Below are 23,230 nucleotides of genomic sequence, written 5' to 3'. Positions count from 1 at the left end.
TGCCACCCCATCTCCTTGGGAGCCGTGAGACCCACCTCCCTCTGCCCCCCTCCCCAGGGCCGGGCTGCCATGGAGCCCATCGTGAGCTCTGCCAAGACGATGCTGGAGAGCGCCGGGGGGCTGATCCAGACGGCCCGAGCCCTGGCGGTCAATCCCCGGGACCCGCCACGCTGGTCGGTGCTGGCCGGCCACTCCCGCACTGTCTCAGACTCCATTAAGAAGCTTATCACAAGCATGAGGTACTGAGGGGATGTGGAGAACCGGGGTAATGGGGGACATACCCTGTGGCAGAATGGAGGGGGGAGCACCTAGGTGCTAGTACATGGGATGGTGTGGGAGGACCCTGTTGTCCAAGATTTGGGGCACACGAGAGAGATGGGCTGGCTCTGATTCAAGGGGATATTCTTGGTGTTGGAGCCTGTGATGTATGTGCAGGGACAAGGCTCCAGGCCAGCTGGAGTGTGAGACGGCCATCGCAGCTCTGAACAGCTGTCTACGGGACCTAGACCAGGCCTCTCTTGCTGCAGTCAGCCAGCAGCTCGCTCCCCGGGAAGGAATCTCTCAAGAGGTAAGGGGGAGGGAGGCTACGTGAAAGGTTGTGTCTGGAAAGAGAGAGGGCAGTCTTGAAGACGGGATTCAGGAATGGGCTTCAGAGGGACTTCTGGAACGTGCCAAGGGGGTTCGTTAGTCTGCTGCGGAAGGAGGTGTGGGGTCCTGTGGGAGTGGAGGGTCTTATTCCAGGTCACAGGGCTAACGTCCGCTTCTTCCTCAGGCCTTGCACACTCAGATGCTCACTGCAGTGCAGGAAATCTCCCATCTTATTGAGCCTCTGGCCAGTGCTGCCCGGGCTGAGGCCTCCCAGCTGGGACACAAGGTATCTGGAGATAAGAGGGGAGCCCTGGGGGTAGGGCGGGAGAGGGTACCCAGCCCAGCTGACCCCCACCCATTCCGACGCTTTGCCTCAGGTGTCCCAGATGGCCCAGTACTTTGAGCCACTCACCCTGGCTGCAGTGGGCGCTGCCTCCAAGACCCTGAGCCACCCACAGCAGATGGCACTCCTGGACCAGACGAAAACCTTGGCGGAGTCTGCCCTGCAGTTGCTGTACACAGCCAAGGAGGCTGGTGGCAACCCCAAGGTATCAAGGGCTGGGAGGGAGGGGCCGCTACTAGACAGGGGTGTGAGTAGCAGGAACAGGACCCCCACACAAACACTCACTCGCTCCAACCCACAGCAAGCAGCTAACACCCAGGAAGCCCTGGAAGAGGCTGTGCAGATGATGACAGAGGCCGTAGAGGACCTGACAACAACCCTCAATGAGGCAGCCAGTGCTGCTGGGGTGGTCGGTGGCATGGTGGACTCCATCACCCAGGCCATCAACCAGGTGAGAGTCGTGGGGTGCCTGTGGATGCCGAGGCTGCCCTGGGCCAGGGTTCCTGAGCACCGTGGCAGAGACCGTGACGATCTTTCCCCTTTCCTTACTCTCCCCCCTCAGCTAGATGAAGGACCCATGGGTGAACCAGAAGGTTCCTTCGTGGATTACCAGACTACTATGGTGCGGACAGCCAAGGCCATTGCTGTCACCGTTCAGGAGATGGTGAGTTCGGGAGAGTATAAGAGGACTGCCCTTGGGGAGCTGAGTTTGGACAGAACTTCACCTTTTCCGTTATTACCAGGTAACCAAGTCAAACACGAGCCCGGAGGAGCTGGGCCCTCTCGCTAACCAGCTGACCAGCGACTACGGACGGCTGGCCTCAGAGGCCAAGCCTGCGGCTGTGGCTGCTGAGAATGAAGAGGTGAGCATGGAGGCGGCTCTGACCTCCCCCTGCTCCTCACAGAGACCCCAGCGCCCGTCAGCCTCTGGGCTCCCCACCCGCAGCTCCCTCTGGTCTTTCGTAGATGTGGACACACCCGCAGGCCCCTCCACTGAAGAGTGATCAGAGCTCCGTGTAGGGATGGGTTCAAAGCCTTCAGTTACGGGGACAAAGGGGGCAGCCTGGGATCTAGGATTCCCTAGTCCACTGCTCCGGCCTCTGCCAAGTCTCCTCTGGGCCCGGGGCTGCGGCTCTGTTCCGCTGCAAGTCTGTATCCCCCCTTAGTTCCTCCTTGTTGCAGAGCTGGGAAGCTCTCCCTTCCCCAAGCTCCCGGCTTTCCAAGAAAGCAAGTAACTGGATCTCAACGAGATACACCCAATCCCCATCCTAAAACCCTTCACAACCACATAGAGGCCAAATTGTAATCCCCGGCCGGCCCTCTGATTCAAATACTCCGGCATAAGGTGCTTCTCCCCCCTCCTCCTCACTGTGCTTAACACAGTCCGCACCAGCTGATGCCCGCATGCTATTATTATCCCTGTGTGGGGGTGACCTCCTGCCGCAAGGGTACGAAACAGGAAAAGTCTGTGTGCTACAACGCATGTTTTTAGGTACTTACTGACTCTTCCAAGCCCGGTGGAACTGTCCGAGTGCCTCTGCTAAAATCTGTGTCTTCTCCCATCTGCTCACAGATAGGCGCCCACATCAAGCATCGGGTGCAGGAGCTGGGACACGGCTGTTCTGCTCTGGTCACCAAGGCCGGCGCCCTGCAGTGCAGCCCCAGTGACTCCTACACCAAGAAGGAGCTCATAGAGTGCGCCCGGAGAGTCTCCGAAAAGGTGACTGACTGTGCTTCTCCCTGCGGACTGGGGGACTGGCTCTCCAGCCTTGCAGACCTTCCCATCCCCCTCCAGCTGTCCCAGCGCTGTCCTCTGTCCCTTCTCCCAGGTACCCGGTGACCTTTGCATTTCACATGGCACCTGCCAGTCATTGTGTGACTTCCCTCTCCCAGGTCTCCCACGTGCTGGCTGCACTCCAAGCTGGGAATCGTGGCACCCAGGCCTGCATCACGGCGGCCAGTGCTGTGTCCGGCATCATTGCTGACCTGGACACCACCATCATGTTTGCCACTGCCGGCACGCTCAACCGCGAGGGTGCCGAAACTTTTGCTGACCACAGGTGAGGAGGAAATGGGGCCTCAGGGAGGCAGGGTGGGGTGAGGCCAGAAGAGGCTGGAGGAATGGGGTACCTGACTAAGCTGGGCCCTCCCTCAGGGAGGGAATCCTGAAGACTGCAAAGGTGCTGGTGGAAGACACCAAGGTCCTGGTGCAGAATGCAGCTGGGAGCCAGGAGAAGTTGGCACAGGCCGCCCAGTCGTCTGTGGCCACCATCACCCGCCTCGCCGACGTGGTGAAGCTGGGTGCAGCCAGCCTGGGATCCGAGGACCCGGAGACGCAGGTATCTACCTCACAGCCCTAATTCTAGCCAGAGCCACTTCCTGTTCCCCCTGTAACTCCCACGAGCTGCTGCCGTCCCACAGGTGGTGCTGATCAACGCAGTGAAAGATGTGGCCAAGGCCCTGGGAGACCTCATCAGTGCAACAAAGGCCGCAGCTGGCAAAGTCGGGGATGACCCTGCTGTGTGGCAGCTCAAGAACTCCGCCAAGGTTCGAGGGATGAGAGCAACCTCAGGGAAGGGGGCGGGTCGGCGTGCCTCCTCCTGTTCCTTAACATGACCCCCTCCCCTGCCCCTCTGACACCCCTAGGTGATGGTGACCAATGTGACATCATTGCTCAAGACTGTGAAAGCTGTGGAAGACGAGGCTACCAAAGGCACACGGGCTCTGGAGGCAACCACAGAACACATACGGCAGGAGCTGGCGGTGAGCATGAGTCGGCACCAGGCCCTCGAGTCAGAGAGAGGGGTCGTGCTAGACTAGGAGGCTGTACCTCATGGGTATTCACAGAACTGCACACAGGCCCACACATTCTTCTCGCTCGCGGCCAGACTTCCTAAGTGAGCTGCACTTGGGTCCTCCCTCCTCAACCTTTTTACCACTCGACAGCCATCTCCTTTCGCCACCGCACTCCCTCTTCCTCCCGTCACCATTGGCCTGTTAGTTGTCACATTTAGTGGCCTCTTGGCCTTCATCCTCTGCAAACATTTCCAGAGCATTTGAGTGTGGTATAAGCCTCTCTGAGATTTTTTCTTTGGCTTTTTTCTTTTTTGAGAGAGAGGGAGAGGGAGAGAAAGGAAGGAAGTAGCGAAGAGACAAACCCACAACCTTGGCATGTCGGGATGACGCTCTAACCAGATGAACTTCCTGGCCGGGGCCTTCTTTTGGTTTTCTTTCTTTTATTTTTTAATTTTTTTTATCGTTCAATTACAATTGTCCACATTTTTCCCCCATTGCTCTCTCCTGCCCTGCCCACCGCCCCCTCTCCCCCCGTTGGCTTTCTTGACCCTGGTGTTTCTCTCGCCTGTCTAACATTTCTTCCAGAGTTGTCATCGAATCAGCTTCCACAGAGTAAACTAGGCCTTCCCAAATGGTACAGATAGCCCTCTTTCTGTGTTCTCTTTGCAAATTCAGCCACTTGCATTATTGTTCTCTAAGAAGTTGACTTCCAGTTCTGAGTTGAGTTATTTTCAATGGCATACTTGACTTTACCAACGAGATTCAGTGCTTTCCAACCAGCTGTTCTTCCTGACACACTACTTCCTGTTAATGGTGGTAGCAGCCTCCCAGTCATAGAGATGCCCCTTGGTCATCTTTGACTTCCTTGCCCTACTCAACATATCCAGGCTATTGCTGAGGCCTTCCAACTACCCTTCTCCACTCACTTTTCCTCGCACTCCTCCTGTCCAGTCCCAGCCAGCACTCCAGTTCAGGTTTTCATTCGGCCTCCCGCCCCCCAGGACTGTGGTACCTGTTTTCTGACCAGTCTCCCTGCCATTAGTCTCCGTCAGCCTCATCTTTCCTGCTTAATCTTTCTCACCTCTGAATTCATCTTTCCCCTACTCTGTTTTCACCTCTCCTTGGAGATGTCCACACTGGAGCTTTCAACTTTCTGCCTCCCAAACCTGGCCATTCCCTTGTCCTTCCCATCTCAGTAAACATCACTTTTCAGTGACTCCATTCCAGCTGTAACGTTTTCTCTCGCTCCCCACATCTCGGCCCGTCAGCAGTTCTTGCTGGTGCTGCCTCCTGACCTTACCTTCTCCTCTCCCCGCTCTGCCGCCCCCGCCTGCCCAGACTGTCAGTCCATAGTTGTGTGTATGCCATAGCCTTGATCTTGCCTCCCTGCTTCTGCTCTCACCCCCTCCCCAATACGTTTTCTCTACAAAGCAGCCAGAATATCTTATTAAAATATAAGTTATGTCATTTCACTGCCTAAAACCTTTTAGTGATAGCCCTGGCTGCTGCAGTAGAATTCACACTCTCTACCATTGCCTCCCTATTCCCGTAGCCCCTGCTGGCTTCCTCAAACCCATCCTACCCCTCTCTTCCTTTTCTGCCCCCCAGGCCCGTCACACTCTGTCAGTTCTTGCCCACTCGAGGTCCTTGCACTGGCTTTTCTCCAGCTTTTTGAATATTTGGCTCCTTCCAATCCTTCAGGCTGCGGCTTAAACGTCTGCCTCAGAGAGGCCTTCCCTGACCACCTATCTGGAACAGGACCTCGTCTTTCTCTCTCTGCACAGCACCCCCTTTATGTTCCTTCATAGCTCGAATAATAGTCTTTAGTTTTTCTGCTTGTTTGCTTGCCTTCTGCCTGCATCCAAAACCAGAGTGTAAGCGCCTTGTCTGCCTTTTTCCCCATTACATCCCTAGCACCCCACACTGAATCTGCCACTGGCTGGTCTTTAACAATTTGTCGCAGGGACACATACGTGGAAGTATTTTTATCACTTTTGTGTATTATGTAAAGTCCTAAGTTCCTTGGTCTGATAGTCAAGGCCCCAACAGCCTTTTCTCCACCATCCCCTCAGACGCCCCCACCTGAATCCTGCTTGTGCCCGCCCTACCGTTTCCCTGAAATCCTCTGCTGCTACCTAGACCTCTGAAGACCCAGTTCTTTCCTGCCTCACCTCAGCCACTGATTCAGGGCTTCTCTATAGTTTAGTTTAGTTTTAAGATAGAATGAAAAATCCATCTCAAAAGCTGCTGCTGTAATTTCACACAAACCCTCCCCAGTCCTTTCAGTCAGAAATGATGACCAGCTGCCTGCTATTATATCAGCTGTGAATGTGTGAACTTCTCCAAGGACTTGACCTACAAGAAGTGCTTGGTGACTGCCTGCTGAGGGAACACGTGGATGGATGAACCAGATGACCTGAGCACCGCCTTGTGTTGGTCTCACTGTGAAACCTTTCCTCTCGTTCTGCCCCAACAGGTCTTCTGTTCGGCGGAGCCACCTGCCAAGACTTCCACCCCAGAAGATTTCATCCGAATGACCAAGGGAATCACCATGGCAACAGCCAAAGCCGTTGCTGCTGGCAACTCCTGTCGCCAGGAAGATGTCATTGCCACAGCCAACCTGAGTCGTCGTGCCATTGCAGACATGCTCCGGGCTTGCAAGGTAGAAACCCTGAGAGCAAGGCAACTTGAGGACAGAACACGGAAGTAGAGAAACTGGAGGGGTTCGGGGCACCTGGAGCTCTTCCAGACCCTAAAGTTAACGTGTTACTCTGTGGTGTAGGAAGCTGCTTACCACCCAGAAGTGGCCCCTGATGTGCGGCTTCGAGCCCTGCACTACGGCCGGGAGTGCGCCAATGGCTACCTGGAGCTGCTGGACCACGTGCTCCTGGTAAGGAGGGAGCTGTCTGCTCCTCACACCGGCCTCCCCGAGTGCACGGTCCTCGTCCCACGTGCCTCAGACACAGCTCTGTAATATTTTGTTCAAATCTCCTCCCCTCCTCACCATCTTATTTCCCAAATCTGTTCTCATTTCCAAGCCTCCCTTCCACTGGGGCCCCGTCATTCTTAGCATCTTTGGTTCTCCCACTTACCTCTTCCTCTCCTTTTTCTTATTTCCTCTCTTCCCACCTGATCTCCTCCTTCTCTCTACCTTCGTCATCTCTTCTTCTCATTTCATGATTCTCCCTGCTCCTTGTCAGCCGGTGAGTGACACGCAGTCCTGCTGTCTTTACCACGTGTGCAGAGTGCACCTGGACGGGCAGCGCGGTGTTGGCGGGCTGTGGCGTAGAGAGGCTGTGGGATGGTGTTGGTGGCCCATGGTCTGCCCTGATTTGAGGTCAGGGTAGAAGCTAAGGTCTGATACTCTCTGCTCCCTGCCCCTTTCTTCCCCAGACCCTGCAGAAACCAAGCCCGGAATTGAAGCAGCAATTGACAGGACACTCAAAGCGTGTTGCTGGTTCAGTCACTGAGCTCATCCAGGCTGCTGAGGCCATGAAGGGTGAGGATTGACCAGGGGCAGGGAGGAAAGGGACACTTTTGTCATGGGGAGGTCCCTGCTTTCCAGTCGGACTATTCTGAGCCAGCCTCTGTCCATAGTCCTCACAGGTGCTGTGGGCCAGGTGATACTAACCATGCTGCCCAGAGCATGGGCCAGGTGATACTAACCAACCATGGTGCCCAGAGCTCCTGACCTCCCTGCTCTGGCTCAGCCCCTTCCTTACCCCCTTCGTCCCACCAGGAACAGAGTGGGTAGACCCAGAGGACCCCACAGTCATTGCTGAGAATGAGCTCCTGGGAGCTGCAGCCGCCATTGAGGCCGCAGCCAAAAAGCTAGAGCAGCTGAAGCCCCGGGCCAAACCCAAGGTCAGTCCTGCTTCTTCCCTTTTCCATACCCTCCTACTGGCAGAAAGTCCCCACCTTCAGCCCTCTCTTACTTTGCGTCTCTCTCTGCAACCTTTGCTTCCATTGCAGGAGGCGGATGAGTCCTTGAACTTTGAGGAGCAGATACTGGAAGCTGCCAAGTCCATTGCAGCAGCTACCAGTGCCCTGGTCAAGGCTGCATCAGCTGCCCAGAGGGAACTGGTAGCCCAAGGGAAGGTAAGTCCTTGGATACCCAGAAGCACGGCGACCAGCAGCCGCTTTGTAACTAACGGGAGGCCTTTATATACACGTGGAGAGCACAGATCCGAACGGACCCTCCGCCTTCCTCCACAGGTGGGCGCCATTCCAGCCAACGCACTGGATGATGGGCAGTGGTCTCAGGGCCTCATTTCTGCTGTGAGTGCACAACACCCCCTTGGTCTCTCTGAACTGGAGTGACCGGAGAGGACTAGTGAGGGCATGGGCCAGGGCAAAAGGCATATTTTAATTTCGTCTCCTCACTTCAGGCCCGGATGGTGGCTGCAGCCACCAACAATCTGTGTGAGGCCGCCAATGCAGCTGTGCAAGGCCATGCCAGCCAGGAGAAGCTCATCTCATCAGCCAAGCAGGTAGCTGCCTCCACAGCCCAGCTCCTTGTGGCCTGCAAGGTCAAGGCTGACCAGGATTCTGAGGCAATGAAACGGCTTCAGGTGAGGAACCCTAACCCATCCCACTGTACCTTGGGCTGTGCTGCATTAAATTGTCACCCCCAAGACATGCTTTTCTGTGTGGGAACTCTCCCAGCTGGGACGCTACCTGAATTCTCTCATGCCTTCTCTCTGCCCAGGTTGCTGGCAATGCCGTGAAGCGAGCCTCGGACAACCTGGTGAAGGCGGCACAGAAGGCAGCAGCTTTTGAAGACGAGGAGAACGAGACAGTAGTGGTGAAGGAGAAGATGGTCGGCGGCATTGCCCAGGTGAGCTTTGTCTCAGGCACTCTGAGGGACAGCAGCCACAGGGCAGTCACGTTGCCTGTGCTGGTCCCACCTGCCCTGTGCCCTGGTGCACACACTTGCTGAACTGAGCCCCTGGTCCCCGTCCCTCAGATCATTGCTGCACAGGAAGAGATGCTCCGGAAGGAACGAGAGCTGGAAGAGGCGCGGAAGAAGCTAGCCCAGATCCGACAGCAACAGTACAAGTTTCTGCCTTCAGAGCTTCGAGACGAGCACTAGGGCCTCCGCTTCTATTTAAAGCAGACCCAGCCCAGAGACTGTGCCTGCCACTACCAAAGCCTCCTGGGCTGTCGGGCCCAACCCGCCCAACCCCAGCACTCTCCAAAGTGGCTGCCAAACCCTGGGCCTGGCTCCGCCCAGTCCCGCTGCACATCCCCTGTCCCTTCCCTGCTCCAAGTGCCTTTATGCCCTAGGGCCCCCTAAGTGCCTGCCCCTCCCCAGAGTATTAACGCTCCAAGAGTATTATTAACGCTGCTGTACCTCAATCTGAACCTGCCAGGGCCCCGGCCCGTTCCACCCTGCCAGCAGCTTCTGGCAAGTCCCCACAGCCTCAGCTCTACTCATCCTTTTTTGATACTCTTCCTCCTTGCACCCCCAGCTCCCTGTGGTTGGGCTGTGGGGTCGTAATCTCCAAACAAGTCACGCTCCAATAAAGGTGATTCTGCCTGCACCTCTGCCTGGCTCCACGAGGAGACGGGAGACTCCCGCAAGGCGGTGGGGGAGAGAATGGGACGGCGTTCTGTCACCAGCTTGCTCTGACTCAGGAATGGAGCGAGGACCCTTTCTCCTCCTCGCACCCAGACCCATGAGGGCATCCTCGCCAGAAAGCTGTCCCTGGGAAGTCATACCCCTGTTGTCCCCGATTTCACTGGCCAGCTCCTCTGCGCCACCAAGTATCATTCTTCTGTTGCAGGGACAGCCACTGCCACTGTGCTTTGTGGCTACAAGGGACACTCTGTTCTTCCTAACTGCTCAGTGTGTTATGAACAAATTCACTTCCTGACCAAATTCAAATTTGCAGAAGCAGCTTTGCTAAAAATAATAAGCCGATAAAATACAAGTGTCTGGGCCTAAGAGAACTGGTTGAGGCATTTAACAAGCAAAAAACCCAGCTGAGGCTGCCTCGGGTCGGTTCTACTGTTGACTGGGTTGGGGCACGTCTTGTCCCTCCAAGGCCTTGTCCCACTGCCTAGAACAGCACTAGAAGAAAAGGAACTGAGAGCCTGACCCAGATGTGAGACTGTGGAGGTAGGGGCAGAGCTCCCCTAGTGGCCAGGCGGGTGCTGGTAGCCCTGTTCAGCGGCCCTGCTAATCTGGAGATTGGAGGGGGGAGGGGGGAGGGGGGTGGGGTGCGCTTCCACTTCCTTCCACATTCACCCCTCTGCCCGCACTGCACAGACCATGTGGCAGACCCCTTAGGTCCGCCACTGTTTTCATGCACGATTCTTGAACCAGCCCCACTGCCCAGCTTGTTATTTCCTTGCTTCTCCAAGTGGAACACAAACACCAACCATCTGCCCCTACTCTGGGTTCCTTCCACCTCCTTGAAGCCGTGACATCTACTCCCACCCCGTCAGAGTCAGCGTAAAGTACACAGAATTACTTTATCCTCCCCAGGGTAGCCCGTGAAGGAAGGTGCCAACTTCCTGCCATTACTCCTGTCACTTGTGATTAATTCATTCAATATTTACTAAGCCATGCCTGTGCTAAGCACTGGAAAATAGAGATGTATTATCACCTCCCTGACGCAAAAGACTGGCAACTCCCATACACACTGCTGTTGCTCTCTAACCAGATTTAATGTCCCAGCATCGTGAGCTGAGGATCTTAGGGATCAAATCCCTTCTCCGGCCTCTCCAACAAGTGCTAGTCTAGACTGCCGAGCTCTAGCTCTGAGCTCTAGGCAGCTGTTCACTGCTGCTGCCACTTCCCTGCATGTCTCCACGTCCCCAGACACATACCTCTCACTAGTGATGCCTCAGGGAGCCTTCTGGGGAGAGACTTGAATGCCCACTGGACCAGCAGCTCTTAAAACATGGTCCTCGCGCACAGGGGTTCCCGAGACCCTTTCAGGGGTCCATAATGTCAAGATTATTTTCATAGTAACACTAAGACGTTGCTTTCCTTTTCCAGTGTCAGCATTTGTACTGATGGTGCAAAAATGTTGGTGGGTAAACTGCCTTAGCACAAATTGAGGCGGTGCACTAATAGTCATTGTATTCTTACCACCATGCACTAGCAATTTAAAGATAAATGCTAGTAGCTTCACTTAAGACTGCCCTTGATGAAGCAGTGAAACCGTATGAAACCTGTTCCTTGAATAACAAGTCTTTTCAGTATTCTGGGGAATGTACTGGGAAGTAAGCACTGAGCCCGTCCACTGGCTGTGCACAAGAGCATGACGGTGTCTTGAGGAAAACACTTAGTTGTTTTTTTATTTTGTGCTGTGAGCAGAACCAGCCGCCTTTTTCACAGAACTCCACACTGACTTGAAAGAATGATTGGCAGAGAGACCATGATTATCAGACCTGGGTAGCAGGCAGAACTTTTCTGAAAAAGGAACAGAATGAGTCTGTCAATTCAGAGAAAAACCTGGCAGTATTTATCGCCGATGATACAATGGAGCTTTCAAGCGAAAATCAGAATTTTGAAAACGTACCTGCCACCATGAGCTTCACAACTTAAACTTCCCAAAACTGAAAACAGTCTTACCTGTTAAAACCAGTCTTGATATTTAGGAATGTGATTTTTAAAAATAATGTATACTTAAATGTGCCAACATTTGGAACACCTGCATAGCTTGGTGACTCAGTATTTTCCAAATGACCATGATGTTACAAAATTATCCCTGGGTAAAAGAGCCAACCAAAGTGCAATACAGACCAAAGGAATTTAATGTAAAATAATAAAAAAGTTTATTGATAATGGTTTCAGGTTTCACATTGCAACTAACCCTTAAGAAACTACCAGAAACTATCTTTTCCCACATTTCCAAGTGAGACTAGATTTTCTTCATATATAGTACTTCAAACCAAAATATAGCAAAAGAAAGCCAAGTGGGTTCTGAAAATCCAGCTGTTATCTATTAAGTCAGATATTAAGGAGATTTGCAAAAATGTAAAATAACTTATCCTCACTAATTTAGGGAGGTGAATATATTGTTTTTCCTGAAAAACTTCTTGATATGATTGTGTATGGGCTTATTTCTATGAATATTTTTAAATTTTCTCAGTTCCCATTTAAATGTTAAGTATTGGTAGATATAACCCACTTGAAATGCCACTCTTTTTTTTTTAATTATTTATTTATTTTCAGAGAGGGAAGGGAGGGAGAGAGAGAGAGAGAGAGAGAGAGAGAGAGAGAGAGAAACATCAATGTGCGGTTGCTGGGGGTTATGGCCTGCAACCCAGGAATGTACCCTGGCTGGGAATCGAACTTGGGACACTTTGGTTCCCAGCCCGCGCTCAATCCACTGAGCTACGCCAGCCAGGGCGAAATGCCACTCTTAATTTCTAAGAGTGTAAGGGGTTTTCAGACCAAAAAGTTTCATAGCTGCCACACGAGACCATGAGTTCCTCTAGATCCGCATGGTGTTGGTGTCTTTGCACACCTGGAAATCGGTGCCTAAAAACTCACCGGTGAACACTTAGCAAGTGCCGCTTCTATGCATGATGCCACTCTAGGCATTGGGGACTCATAATTGAAAAAGTCCCTGTTCTGGAGGAGACAGACCAGTGGGTAGAAGAACAGTTAGACAAGGGCTCTGACGAGAGTGACGGGAGCCTGCCCCGAGAGCACACATGGATCAGATGGAGAGGGTGGGAGAGGAGGTAGCCAGGGAATACTTCCTAGAACAGGCACTTGATCTAAATCTTTAAAACCTGTACTTGAACAACAATTAAAAAACAAAACAAAACACCTTTAAGGCCATCAGATTTCAGCTAAGGGAAGAGCATGTTAGGGAACAGAGACAATGCATAAAAGTAGAAGAAGCTTTAAGAAAAGTATGGCTAGCCCTGGAGTGGTAGCTCAGTTGGTTAGAGTATCACCAATGTCCAGTCAGGGCACACATGAGAAGCAGCCAATGCATGCACGAATAAGTGGAACAACAAGTCTCTCTTCTTCTAAAATCAATAGATACATTTTAAAAACTTTTTAAAAGCATGGCTCTTCTCAGTGCCTCCTTCAAACAGTATGAACACAGCATGAAGTACAAGCCTGTGTATCGCCAGTGGGGCTGGGAGTGAAAGGTGAGGCTAGAATAAAGTCGAGACTGTAAAATGAATGCATTTAAAAACAAGAGATGAAATAAAAACAAAAGATTTTTTAAAAAGAGGCTAGAGAGGTAGGCAGGGGCCGAAACAAAGGGCCTTCAATACCATATTAAGAAATGTGGACTTCTATCCTCAAGGGAGGGAGAAGGGAGGAGTTAGAGAGGGTTTTAGGATCGCATTCATACCAAATTTTAAAAAGAACTTTGGGCCCTGGTGGCTCAGTTGGTTGGAGCGTGGGGGCACTGTCCTGTACACCAAAAAGTTCTGGGTTTATTCCTGTTCAGGTCATACCCAGGTTTCGGGTTTGATCCCCTGCTTTGGGTGCCTATGGAAGGCATCAGATTGATCTCTCTCTCTCTCTCTCTCATTTATGGGCATATCCTCGGGTGAGGGATAATAAAACAAAACTGTTGGTTAAGGGACTCCTCCATTAAAAATCGTTTTGGTAGCAATGCAGAGGACTATTTGAATGAAGGAATGGGTTGGAGAACTAGGAGTAAGACCACAACAGACCCAGCTAGAAGGTAATAAAACGAGCTGCCTAAGGCAACCCTCGAGACCCTGGAGAGGAACCACATTTGTAGGAAGTACGATCTGCTATCTACGATCTACGGAATTACGTGGATGTGGAAAGTGAGGAACTGGGAGCGCTTGACCATGTCCAGGGGTCAAGCACTGGCTACAGGCGGATGGAGGTGTCTCTCCTGAGTTTTGGGAAAGCAGGGAGATGGACGGGAGTTAACAGTACGAAGTCGTGTATGTTCCATGTGTAGCAGCTGACAGCTGAGCAGATCTAAATACATTTACGAGTCCCTCCCCGCCTCCAGGCCGGGCTTCCACGGTCCCCACCCCCAACCAGCAAAAGCCAGGCCTCCCACCCCTCTGCCCCTGGGAAGCTGGGCAAAGCGCTCCCCCTGCCTGGTCTCCCTTACCTCCCCCGAGGCGGCCCCCCACTTCCTCTGCCCCGCCCCACCCCGAGGAAAAACCGGAGCAACCCCGCGCCCACGCTTCAGACTTTACGACCCTAGGACCCGGTTCTGGGGACTGTTTCTTGCGGTCTGGTTTGGAGGAGGCACCGCTCCCTCTGGTCCCGACGCGGCAGCTCAGCTCTCCCAGCCCGGCCCAGCCCAGCTCCGCCTCCCCACGGAGAAACATCCCAAAAAAGGGCAGAAAAGACATTTCGGCTTAAAGCTGGCCCACAAGGGACGAGAGGAGAGTCTGCAGAGGAAAAGGGAGCAGGGAGGGCGCGCAGGGCAACGAGGGAGAGGGGAAAGCGGGGGCGACGTAGGGGCGACTGGAGGCTGGACAGGCGGTCGAACTCCGAGGGCTGGGTGCGGGCGAGAAGGGGTGGACAGGGACGCGTCCCGGGTGGGGTTGAGGGCGGCCGGCGTGCGTGTACCGCCCAGCCGTAGCCGCGTGGAAAATATGCGGGGCACGTGGGGGCGGGGCAGGAGGAGCGCGGAGTTGGGTTCCCAGCCGCCGGGCGACTGCAGAGGAGGGGCCCTGGCTCCAGGGACCGGGGCTGGAAGGGGGAAGCGAGGGGAGGAGAGGTCAAGCCCAAGCTCGGGGGCACAACCCGGACCGTGTTCTGCATTGCGACCGGGGCTGCCTCTGGGCTCCGCCCCTGCCTCAGTTTCCCCAAGTCCCTGGTGAGGCTTTCCGTTATCACTACCACATCGGTAACGCAAATCCAGAGTCTGGGACTCAGGGTAAACTGAGGCACTGGAACCAAGGAGGAGCCCCGCCTCCCAAGAGACATTTAATCTGGGGGGATTTACAGGAAACTTCTAAATTAAGGGCAGCGGCTGCTGCAGCTGAGGGGGGTGAGGGAGCACTCCGGTCCCTGTGCCGGCGCAGCTGCCGTGAGCTCACGCCCCGAAATAGCCCTAGGGGCCCCAGCCGCAGCTGCCACGGGACCAAGCTGTCACTCAGAGTCAACGCGGAGCCCCCCAGCCCGAGGGTCCCCTCCCCTCCCCAACGCTGTGTTAGGGTTTTTTAGCAGACAGTCCCGGCTCCTTTCCCTTCCGACGGCTAGGGGGAGGGGAGGTAAAGGAGAGGCGGGGCCTTGAGGAGGCGGTCCCGAGGGGATGGACGCAGGGGGCGACCGCGCCCCCCGTCCAGGCTGTGCTTCTGCCCCTACAAGGTTTTGGCCACGGTGGGGGAGGGTCCCGGCCCCCGGCTCCGCCCGGTCCCTCCCCGCCTTTTAGACGCTCCAGCGGCTGGAACAACCCAGTCCAGCTTGGTCCTCCTCGCTCGCCACCCGTGCGCCCAATCCGCGCAGCCAAGCCCATTTCTCCCGGTCCGCACCGCCGCCAGCCGGCCCGTCCCCCACCGCAGCCATGGACGCCATCAAGAAGAAGATGCAGATGCTAAAGCTGGACAAGGAGAATGCCATCGACCGCGCTGAGCAGGCCGAGGCCGACAAGAAGCAAGCTGAGGACCGCTGCAAGCAGGTGGGGGCCCAGGGCCTAGTGTAGCCCTTGACCCACCCCACCCTCAACGAGTGGGGTAGGCCCTGCTCTGTGTCCCCCGTCCTAGGGCCTGCTCTCCAAGGCTCTCTCCCGTCCAGTGTGGGCACTGGACCTTCACACCACCCCCAGGGACCTAGCCAGAACCACAGTTCCTAGCACCCCGTGGCCTGGGGAGCCACAGTCCTCCAATTCCACTCCTGACCTTGCAGAGCAATGATGGGCCCTGCATCTGGGGGTGGAAACTCTCCACCCCCACCAGATCCCTCCAACACCCTGGCTGCACTGTGCCTCCTCTGCTATCCCTCTTCCTCCCTGACATCCTCTAAATATCTCTTAGTACCCCTTCACACACACCCTTGTCTCCTCCCTGAGCCTGGGCCTGGCTGACGGAGGGTTCTCTCTCCCAGCTGGAGGAGGAGCAGCAGGGCCTCCAGAAGAAGCTGAAAGGGACAGAAGATGAGGTGGAAAAATATTCAGAAGCAGTGAAGGACGCCCAGGAGAAACTGGAGCTGGCCGAGAAGAAGGCCACCGACGTGAGTGTGCACCTGGGGGATGGCGGGAGAGTCAGCGCGCTGGGACGGGCCCTGGACATGGGGACGAAGGGAGAAGGGGAGCTAGATATCCCAACACCAGGACAGAAATGTCTTCCTCCCGGGAGCCCGGGCCAGTGCAAGCTTGCACAAATAATCCGAGTTAGTGGGTAAATCAAAACCACCTACCGCTTTCCCCAGAGGACATGGATTTGTAATTCCATTTGGCTCCAGCTCTCTGAATGTACAGTGATCCAACAGTGAGTCATCATGGGGGTGGGTAGTGGGATTTACCATCCACCTCAATTAATCCTCCAGCTGAAAATGGAGAGGAGACTACAGCTACATTTGCAGGGTGTGGGGTGTGGGTGTTGTTAGGCAGGAGGAGAGAGAGGAATCTGAACATGGGCCCTGACTTGAGTTACACTCCTGGGGGGGCATTAGAAATTCCCTGGCTTTGACCTCTGGCTCCAGTGGCCTTGCCGTGCACTGGGGCCCCAGCTCAGGTTCTAACAGCCCCTCATTTACCCTCATTAAGCTGTCAGCCTCGAGACCATGCCAGGCCACAGGGCAAAGGGACAGGGCCACAAATGCCAGGGCAGCCACTTTGGCAGGTTCTGCTCACTCAGATTTCTCTGCGCAGCTCACACCCCCTAACCAGACTCCTGTCATTCCCAACCCCCACCTTGAGGTAAGGGAATGGTCATATGACTTTGGACATTGTTACTTGTACCATTCTCTGCCTTAGTTTCCCCATTGGCCTTGAACTCAGGATTGTTTTAAGTTTAAGAGGACCCTAGTGTTGTGTTGAGGGGATGGGGGGGTGGTTAGCATGAGCGTGGTCTGACTGTGAAATCAGAAACAGCATTGCTGTTTGTGTTCCGTTATCCATGTTCCCCGTCCCCTCCCCCCATTCCCACCCTGGGCCAATTTCTCTGACCTCCAACTTTTGGTTTTGGTTCTCTACCAGCCCTGGCACTTGGGAGGGAACTGACCTGCAGCTGCTAGCAAAGACAGCCCTGGGCATCTGATACTCTATAAATAACCAAGGCCCAGTGCAGCTGGAGGCACGACTGGAAACCCAAGGAGTTAGTGGGTGGGGGCTGGAGGGAAGGAGGGTGGACAGGGACAGAGCTGGGGAAGCAGGATAGCAGTGCCAGAGGTAGAGAGGAAACTGCCCAAAGTTATTTTGTGACCTTTGGATGCAGCATTTACACAGTCCCTTCCTCCATTTCTCCCTTCTCTCCTGCTTCCCATTTGTCCCATGGGCACAGTACTGCCTGTCTCAGGCTAGAGACCAGCGTCCATACCTGGGAAGAGCTTGAAAAGCAGAAAGTGGTAAATGTCAGCCCTGTCACAAGGACCCCAGGACTTCCTAGAGTGATACTGAGTCTCATCTCTCTGTAGAGTAGATACCTCCAACGTCCCCATGTCATTGTTCCCAACCCCCAGTGCTGTTCCCAGAGTCCTTCCAGACTGAGTCATCTGGCCCTGTGCCCGTGATGGGCTCTTGTCACTGTAGGTGGCCTTCAGCACCTGGAGGACAAGCTACTACTTTCTATATATGGTGCTGTGTTTCCTCCACCCTATAGTACCACCCAGGATGTGCTTTCTACCCCCTCTGCCCTCAGTGCTGCCACCCAGCTCTTTCCTCTCACTCACTCCTCCCCCTACACTGATCCTTTCTCCTTTCCAGTCTTAAGTCTCAGGGTCTCTCTGTCTTTGTCTCTGAGGAAGAGCAGGGATAACCTAACTTTATGGGTGTGGACTCTGTAGGCAATGTGCTCAAGTACTCTTTGCATATAATTTTATTTCCCAAAATCATCAGAATCACATGAGATCTTTAAAAAATATTTTCTAAGTTTCTGCCCTGGAGATCTCAGTTCAGTGGATCTAGCAAGGAGCTAGGCCCCTGGCTGTGTGGCTCAGTTGGGTGGAGCATCGTCCTGTACACCAAAAGGTTGCAGGTTTGATCCCCGGTCGGGGTGCATATGGGAGGCAACCGATTGATGTTTCTCTCTGCCTCTCTCTCTCCCTTCCTCTCTCAAATCAATGAACATATCCTTGGGGAAGATTAAAAATAAAAAAAGAAGCTAGAGAACCTGTTATATAATCCTCCTAGATGGTGATTAATCAAGTATTAGAAGTACTGCACTGTTTCAGAACAGACTATGAAGAAGGCACTGCTGTTGTCAACTCAGATTAAAAAGAAGGAACCTGAGGCTTAGAGAGACTAAAGAAGTTGCCCAAGGTCACACAAGTGTTGAGTGGCTGACGGTGGCTCAAACACAACCGTCTGACTCAGAGCCCGAACTGTCCTGCTTTTCTCATTTTCCTTTGTTGGGGCCCATCCTTCTTGGTCTGCCCTCTCTTTTTCTCGAGGTATCATCAGTTTCTGTGGCACTTTTCCAAAACCTCCATGGTTTTGCCTCTCTATTTTAGGATCGGTGTCTGAGTATCCATCACTCACGCTGCTCTTGCACCGCCCCAGTTGCCTCTCCTCCTTGGCAGGGAACCCCTTGCTATAGCCATGGATGTCCCATGCAGGTCTGGCTTGCCTCCAGAGCCCCTAGCTGGGAGTCTGCCTGACAACCGGTGATGTCATTTGAGCTTGATTATATGATTGGCTATTTTTAACAGCATTGCAGCTCTGGTTGGCCTGGTTCTTCCCCACCCCCTTACCTGCGCCTCGCTCTGCTGTGGAGTCAGAGCGGCCTCAGACTTGGTCCGAGCACTTCAGGTGTTCTCTGACTGGACAGAGGGGCCTGCATGTAGATAACTGTTGGGAGCCTAACTATGCCCAGTGTCTGAATTGGCCCTGTAGCAGGGAAGTGGAGCTTGTCGAGGAATGGATGCTATTTGGGGCTGGAGCATCGTCTGGGCAGAAGATAGGTGATTGGCTAGGGGGTAAAAAGTAGGTTTAAATCTGGAAGACAGGAAGCGTAGGGTCTTTCTAATAAGATTCTTACCATCCTCTGGAGCCTCGCTGATCCTCTTCCAAGGTAGATGAAGCCTTTCTGATCTCTAACCTTTGACCCACAGGCCGAGGCAGATGTGGCCTCCCTGAACCGCCGCATCCAGCTGGTAGAGGAAGAGCTGGACCGGGCGCAGGAGCGTCTGGCCACAGCCCTGCAAAAGCTGGAGGAGGCTGAGAAGGCAGCTGATGAGAGTGAGAGGTGGGTCGGGGGCCTTCAGGGGTGGAGCCGGGGAGGCGGGGGAGGCTGTCTCCGCTGGCCCTGACCCCGCCCCCACCCCTCTTCCTGCCTCTCAGAGGAATGAAGGTCATTGAAAACCGAGCCATGAAGGATGAGGAAAAGATGGAGCTGCAGGAGATGCAGCTGAAGGAGGCCAAGCACATCGCTGAGGATTCAGATCGCAAATATGAGGAGGTGACAGCCCTGCTCCACTTCCTTCCCACTCCCCAGCCCCAAACACCCCCAGTCTTTCACCGTGGATCTGTTCCTTCTCTCTCCCCCCTCCCTCCAGGTGGCCAGGAAGCTGGTGATCCTGGAAGGCGAGCTGGAGCGCTCAGAAGAGAGGGCTGAGGTGGCTGAGAGGTAAGGATACCCCGGGGTGGCAAGTGAAACTCAGCTGGAGCCTGTGGCTGTGGGGCACTCTGCACGGTGGGGAGGCAGTTCCTCAGACTTGGGGCCATAGGGACAGGTCCTGTCCTCTGATCCCTACCCGCCGCCCCCAGCCGAGCCAGGCAGCTGGAGGAGGAACTTCGAACCATGGACCAGGCCCTCAAGTCCCTGATGGCCTCAGAGGAGGAGGTAGTGACCTCTCTGGACCTTTCTGGGCGATGGCATCTTCTCCAGTCTCACTTTCCCCTCCTTCTCAGGCTGCGCTCTCTCATCTGTGGGGGTTGAGAAGGGCCTGGGGCTTCCAAGCTCTGCCTGCTGTCACTCTCACAACTTTGCTCTTCTCTTCTCTCCTCCACCCCTCCCGCACTGTGCCATCATCTCCACTGTCTCCCCGCACTGTGCCTTCACACCCCATCCTGCCACACACCCCACTGCAGTAAATGTGGGGACCTAGAGGAGGAGCTGAAAATTGTTACCAACAACTTGAAATCTCTGGAAGCCCAAGCGGACAAGGTAGAGGGGGGCAGAAGGGCAGTGAGGATGGGGTCATGCAGGGGAGGGAGGCGACAGGCTCAGGCAGGGAGGGGCTGGGTGCTCCATGGAGACAAGGTCATGAGTGGCCGGTGGGGCTCAGGAGAAATGAAGGATTTGTGGAGGCGATCTACTAATGACATGTATGTGTTCCTAAAAGTATTCCACCAAAGAAGATAAATATGAAGAGGAGATCAAACTGCTGGAGGAGAAGCTAAAGGAGGTGAGGGTCCTTCCAGTCCCCACCTTCCCCCAAGGCCCCAGTCCCTACCAGAGACTGCCTGTGGTGGGGAACTTGGAGACAGAGATAGGAGAGAGGGTTAACTTCAGTGAAAGTGTATCCGAGGGCCTCACTTCCTGTCATTTCCACACTTTGCTTTTACTCCCAGGCTGAGACCCGAGCAGAGTTTGCCGAAAGGTCTGTGGCAAAGTTGGAGAAAACCATTGATGATCTGGAAGGTAAAAGGGATCTCCCCTGTACCCCCAAACTGCATCCCCCATGACTACTGGTCTGTCCCTTATCTTCACACCCCATTATATATGCCCCTGAGAAATTGGGTTCGGACCCCCTAGGACTCCACAGACTGGTGGTCAGTGCCTACTGTTTCAGCACTTGTAACCGGCTACAACTCCAGTGCTCCTCAAACTTGAGCGTGCTTGAGAATCCCTGAGAGGTTTAAAAATGCAGATTCCTGGGCCCTGCTCCGAAAGGATTGCTGACTTTGGGCTGGAGAATTTGCATATCTAACGAGCTCTCTGGCAAAGCTGATGTTGCTGGTGGTCACACCACACTTCAGGTAGCACTGGCTTAGTCCTGTCTCCAAGTGCGACCCGGCAGAGCTATGTCACAGAGACTTCTTCATTACACAGAGAGCTATTTGGTTTAATGCCTACGTTTGCAAGACAACGTTAATGAAAAGTCCTATTTTGAGCTAGATTTGGTGAAAACAGTCATCCAGGTATTTGCTAGTCTACAACTGTTTCTCACCACCATCAACACTGTCCCTAAAACTGTCTTTCCTTTCCGCCGTACAATAACCCTTCACTTTCATAGTTCCAATTTCTCTCGCTTCCAGCCTTCTCTGGCAAGCCTCAATTTTATCTCCAACTTTATAGGCTTTTAGACCTTTCTGGCTTGAGCACCTTTCCCCTGAAGCAAGCACTCCTGCTTACCCAAAGCACTGTGCCCCTAGAGGAGGTGGGATCTTAGGGTACAGAGAAGGACAAAAGAGACAGGGGTACAGGGTGGGGGAGGGAGCCTGACAACAGTCTAGCCTGCTCTCTCACTCATCTTCATCCACCTCTCTCTGACTCTTGTTCTCTCTTGCCATTACCCACCTCCATCCTTTCCTCTTTCCTTCTACTCCCTCTCCCCACACTCCCACCCACCCCTGGACCCCTGCAGACGAAGTCTATGCGCAGAAGATGAAGTACAAGGCCATCAGCGAGGAACTGGACAACGCACTCAATGACATCACCTCTCTCTAAGCTGCTCACCAATGTGGCCCCCTCGGCCCCTCTGTCCTCTCCTTTTCGCTCTCTCTCTGAGGAGGGGTCAGGCAGGAGGAGCAAAAACTGCCAGCACTATACAGCCAGGCTGGGCGTAGCCTAGGAAAGCGCCGGCCACACGTGCTGCCCGCCCTGGCACTTGCTTCTTCCTTCCGGCGATCCACTCCCCCCTCCGCCCACCAGCCTCTACCTCTCTCTGCTGCTTAATAAACTCAACTTGGCCTCCACGCTGTTTCCTGCCCTCCAGAGAGCACTTCCTTCACCCCTGCAGTAGCACTGCTGAGACCTCGGCTCTTACAGACACCCCCAATCTTGGGACACCCACAGAACCCTGTGGCCCACACCAAAATCCCCTCTGCATGGGCACGCCCAGTCTGTCACTCTGTCACTGCTGCATGTGGACACGATATGACCCTTCCAGTCACCATGGGCCCCCTGGTGTCTCTGCAAACCTAGGCCTGGCACTGACCTTGTAGCACCAAGCTGAGGGTCCAGGATCTCAAGGAATGATGGGAAGGGAAGTGGGGTGGTGAGGGGCAGGGGAGGGGTGAGAAGGCTGTGAAAGGTCTGAACGAAAGCCTGGGAGAACACTGGATGCCAGCATCGTGGGGTTTTCACTGCAGGTCTGTTTTCTGCCTCACGTCTGTCTGTCTGCCCTTCCCTTTCCTGGCTCAGTCTTTGTCCTTCCCTCTGTTTCCGACTCTCTTAAACCTTCTAAAGAAGGAGGGTGAATGAGTTTACGAGTCAGGCTTTCCCTCCCACCTCCGTGACCCCAAAGCCTTGAGTGTAGGCTCAAGGTTTTGAGGTAGCCACGCCTGTCCTCGATCCATCCATTTGCCCCACCGCAGGGACCTCAGATCCGTGGATGCTTGTCTTCGTGCACCTCCAGCCCGCTCCGTGTCCGTTTGTCTCGTCCCCTGTCCGTGCCTCCCCACGTGTCTCCCCTCTTGTGTCCCCTCCCCCTCCTCACGTGCTGCTTCCTCTCACAGAGACCTTGGCCAGTGCCAAGGAGGAGAACGTGGAGATTCACCAGACCCTGGACCAGACCCTGCTGGAACTCAACAACCTGTGAGGGGTGGCCCTGCCTCCAGCGAGGCTGTAGTTGCTGCCCAATAAAACTAATGTTCCTGGCATCACAGGGCCCTTTAAGCCTTTCTTTGGTGTTGGCAATGGTGGTGGTAGTTTTCCAAAGTGGAAAAGGCTGAGAGGATGCCTGAGGGGAGTAAATGAAGGTGGAAAGACCCTTGAGTGGGCAGGGCCTGGTTCCATGCCCTGTGACAAGACTTCCTTTTCTATGGTAGCCGAGGGGTGGGGGTGCTGTGCTCCTTTGGGAGGGTTTGTGAACAGGCTGTGTGAAGCAGAGGGGCTGGGGGTGCATCCTGGCCCCTAACCCTCCAAAGGGCAAAGGAGCTGCCGTCAGTACCGCCGCCCCATTCTAGCATGTGGCTGAGCCAGATGCCACCCCCTGAAGGCAACGCTGCAGAGCTACAGGGATTTTACTTGCCCAGGGTGAGAGCCCAAACGCCTCAATGTGATTTTAAGCCTAGAGACTGAGCCTGCTCTACTCCCAGACACATAGTGTATCTACATACACACACACACACACACACACACACACCACTAGGCCTTTTCAACAATCTCAGTCATTTCTGCCCCCTTCCTGAGAGCAGAATGCGCCCTCCCTACCCAAGACCGTACACCCTAACCCTGCAAAATGTTACCTTGCATCGG

General features: G+C 54.3%; 2 protein-coding genes across 7 annotated transcripts in view; both read left to right on the top strand.

The window, feature by feature from the left end:
* The window catches only part of TLN1 (talin 1), a 31,458-nt gene extending 22,188 nt beyond the window's left edge, over nt 1-9,270 (top strand). Inside the window, exons 37-57 of one of the 3 annotated variants that reach the window (XM_028528086.2) lie at nt 58-239; nt 436-568; nt 773-874; nt 966-1,136; nt 1,233-1,382; nt 1,494-1,595; nt 1,675-1,794; nt 2,505-2,651; nt 2,825-2,991; nt 3,087-3,270; nt 3,353-3,478; nt 3,578-3,694; nt 6,204-6,389; nt 6,510-6,617; nt 7,121-7,226; nt 7,467-7,591; nt 7,700-7,825; nt 7,943-8,005; nt 8,116-8,298; nt 8,436-8,564; nt 8,694-9,270. In XM_028528086.2, the coding sequence (XP_028383887.1) occupies nt 58-239; nt 436-568; nt 773-874; nt 966-1,136; nt 1,233-1,382; nt 1,494-1,595; nt 1,675-1,794; nt 2,505-2,651; nt 2,825-2,991; nt 3,087-3,270; nt 3,353-3,478; nt 3,578-3,694; nt 6,204-6,389; nt 6,510-6,617; nt 7,121-7,226; nt 7,467-7,591; nt 7,700-7,825; nt 7,943-8,005; nt 8,116-8,298; nt 8,436-8,564; nt 8,694-8,819 (2,853 nt within the window). In that variant the 3' untranslated portion in view covers nt 8,820-9,270. The remainder of the gene's footprint in view (nt 1-57; nt 240-435; nt 569-772; nt 875-965; nt 1,137-1,232; nt 1,383-1,493; nt 1,596-1,674; nt 1,795-2,504; nt 2,652-2,824; nt 2,992-3,086; nt 3,271-3,352; nt 3,479-3,577; nt 3,695-6,203; nt 6,390-6,509; nt 6,618-7,120; nt 7,227-7,466; nt 7,592-7,699; nt 7,826-7,942; nt 8,006-8,115; nt 8,299-8,435; nt 8,565-8,693) is intronic. The other 2 variants (XM_028528096.2, XM_036021903.1) reach the window with 2 other exon arrangements.
* A 5,068-nt stretch (nt 9,271-14,338) lies between these two features.
* On the top strand, nt 14,339-22,637 carry TPM2 (tropomyosin 2). 4 transcript variants are annotated; one of them, XM_028518547.2, is made up of 9 exons: nt 14,339-15,327; nt 15,753-15,878; nt 18,918-19,051; nt 19,147-19,264; nt 19,362-19,432; nt 19,897-19,972; nt 20,151-20,213; nt 20,380-20,449; nt 21,396-21,731. In XM_028518547.2, exons 1-9 carry the CDS (start codon nt 15,214-15,216, stop codon nt 21,476-21,478), a joined length of 855 nt encoding a protein of 284 aa, XP_028374348.1. In that variant the 5' UTR covers nt 14,339-15,213; the 3' UTR covers nt 21,479-21,731. The 4 variants fall into 4 exon arrangements, with proteins under 4 accessions (XP_028374348.1, XP_028374340.1, XP_028374335.1 ...); XM_028518539.2 differs by lacking the exon at nt 21,396-21,731 and adding an exon at nt 22,489-22,637 and having other exon boundaries at nt 15,063-15,327; XM_028518534.2 differs by lacking the exon at nt 19,897-19,972 and adding an exon at nt 19,573-19,648 and having other exon boundaries at nt 15,064-15,327.
* Nucleotides 22,638-23,230: the final 593 nt, after the last annotated feature.

The sequence above is a fragment of the Phyllostomus discolor genome, chromosome 3 (genome assembly GCF_004126475.2).
Source record: "Phyllostomus discolor isolate MPI-MPIP mPhyDis1 chromosome 3, mPhyDis1.pri.v3, whole genome shotgun sequence".
Taxonomy (NCBI): domain Eukaryota; kingdom Metazoa; phylum Chordata; class Mammalia; order Chiroptera; family Phyllostomidae; genus Phyllostomus; species Phyllostomus discolor.
The sequence above is the reverse complement of the archived record's forward strand: the minus strand, read 5'-3'. Positions and strand labels throughout refer to the sequence as shown.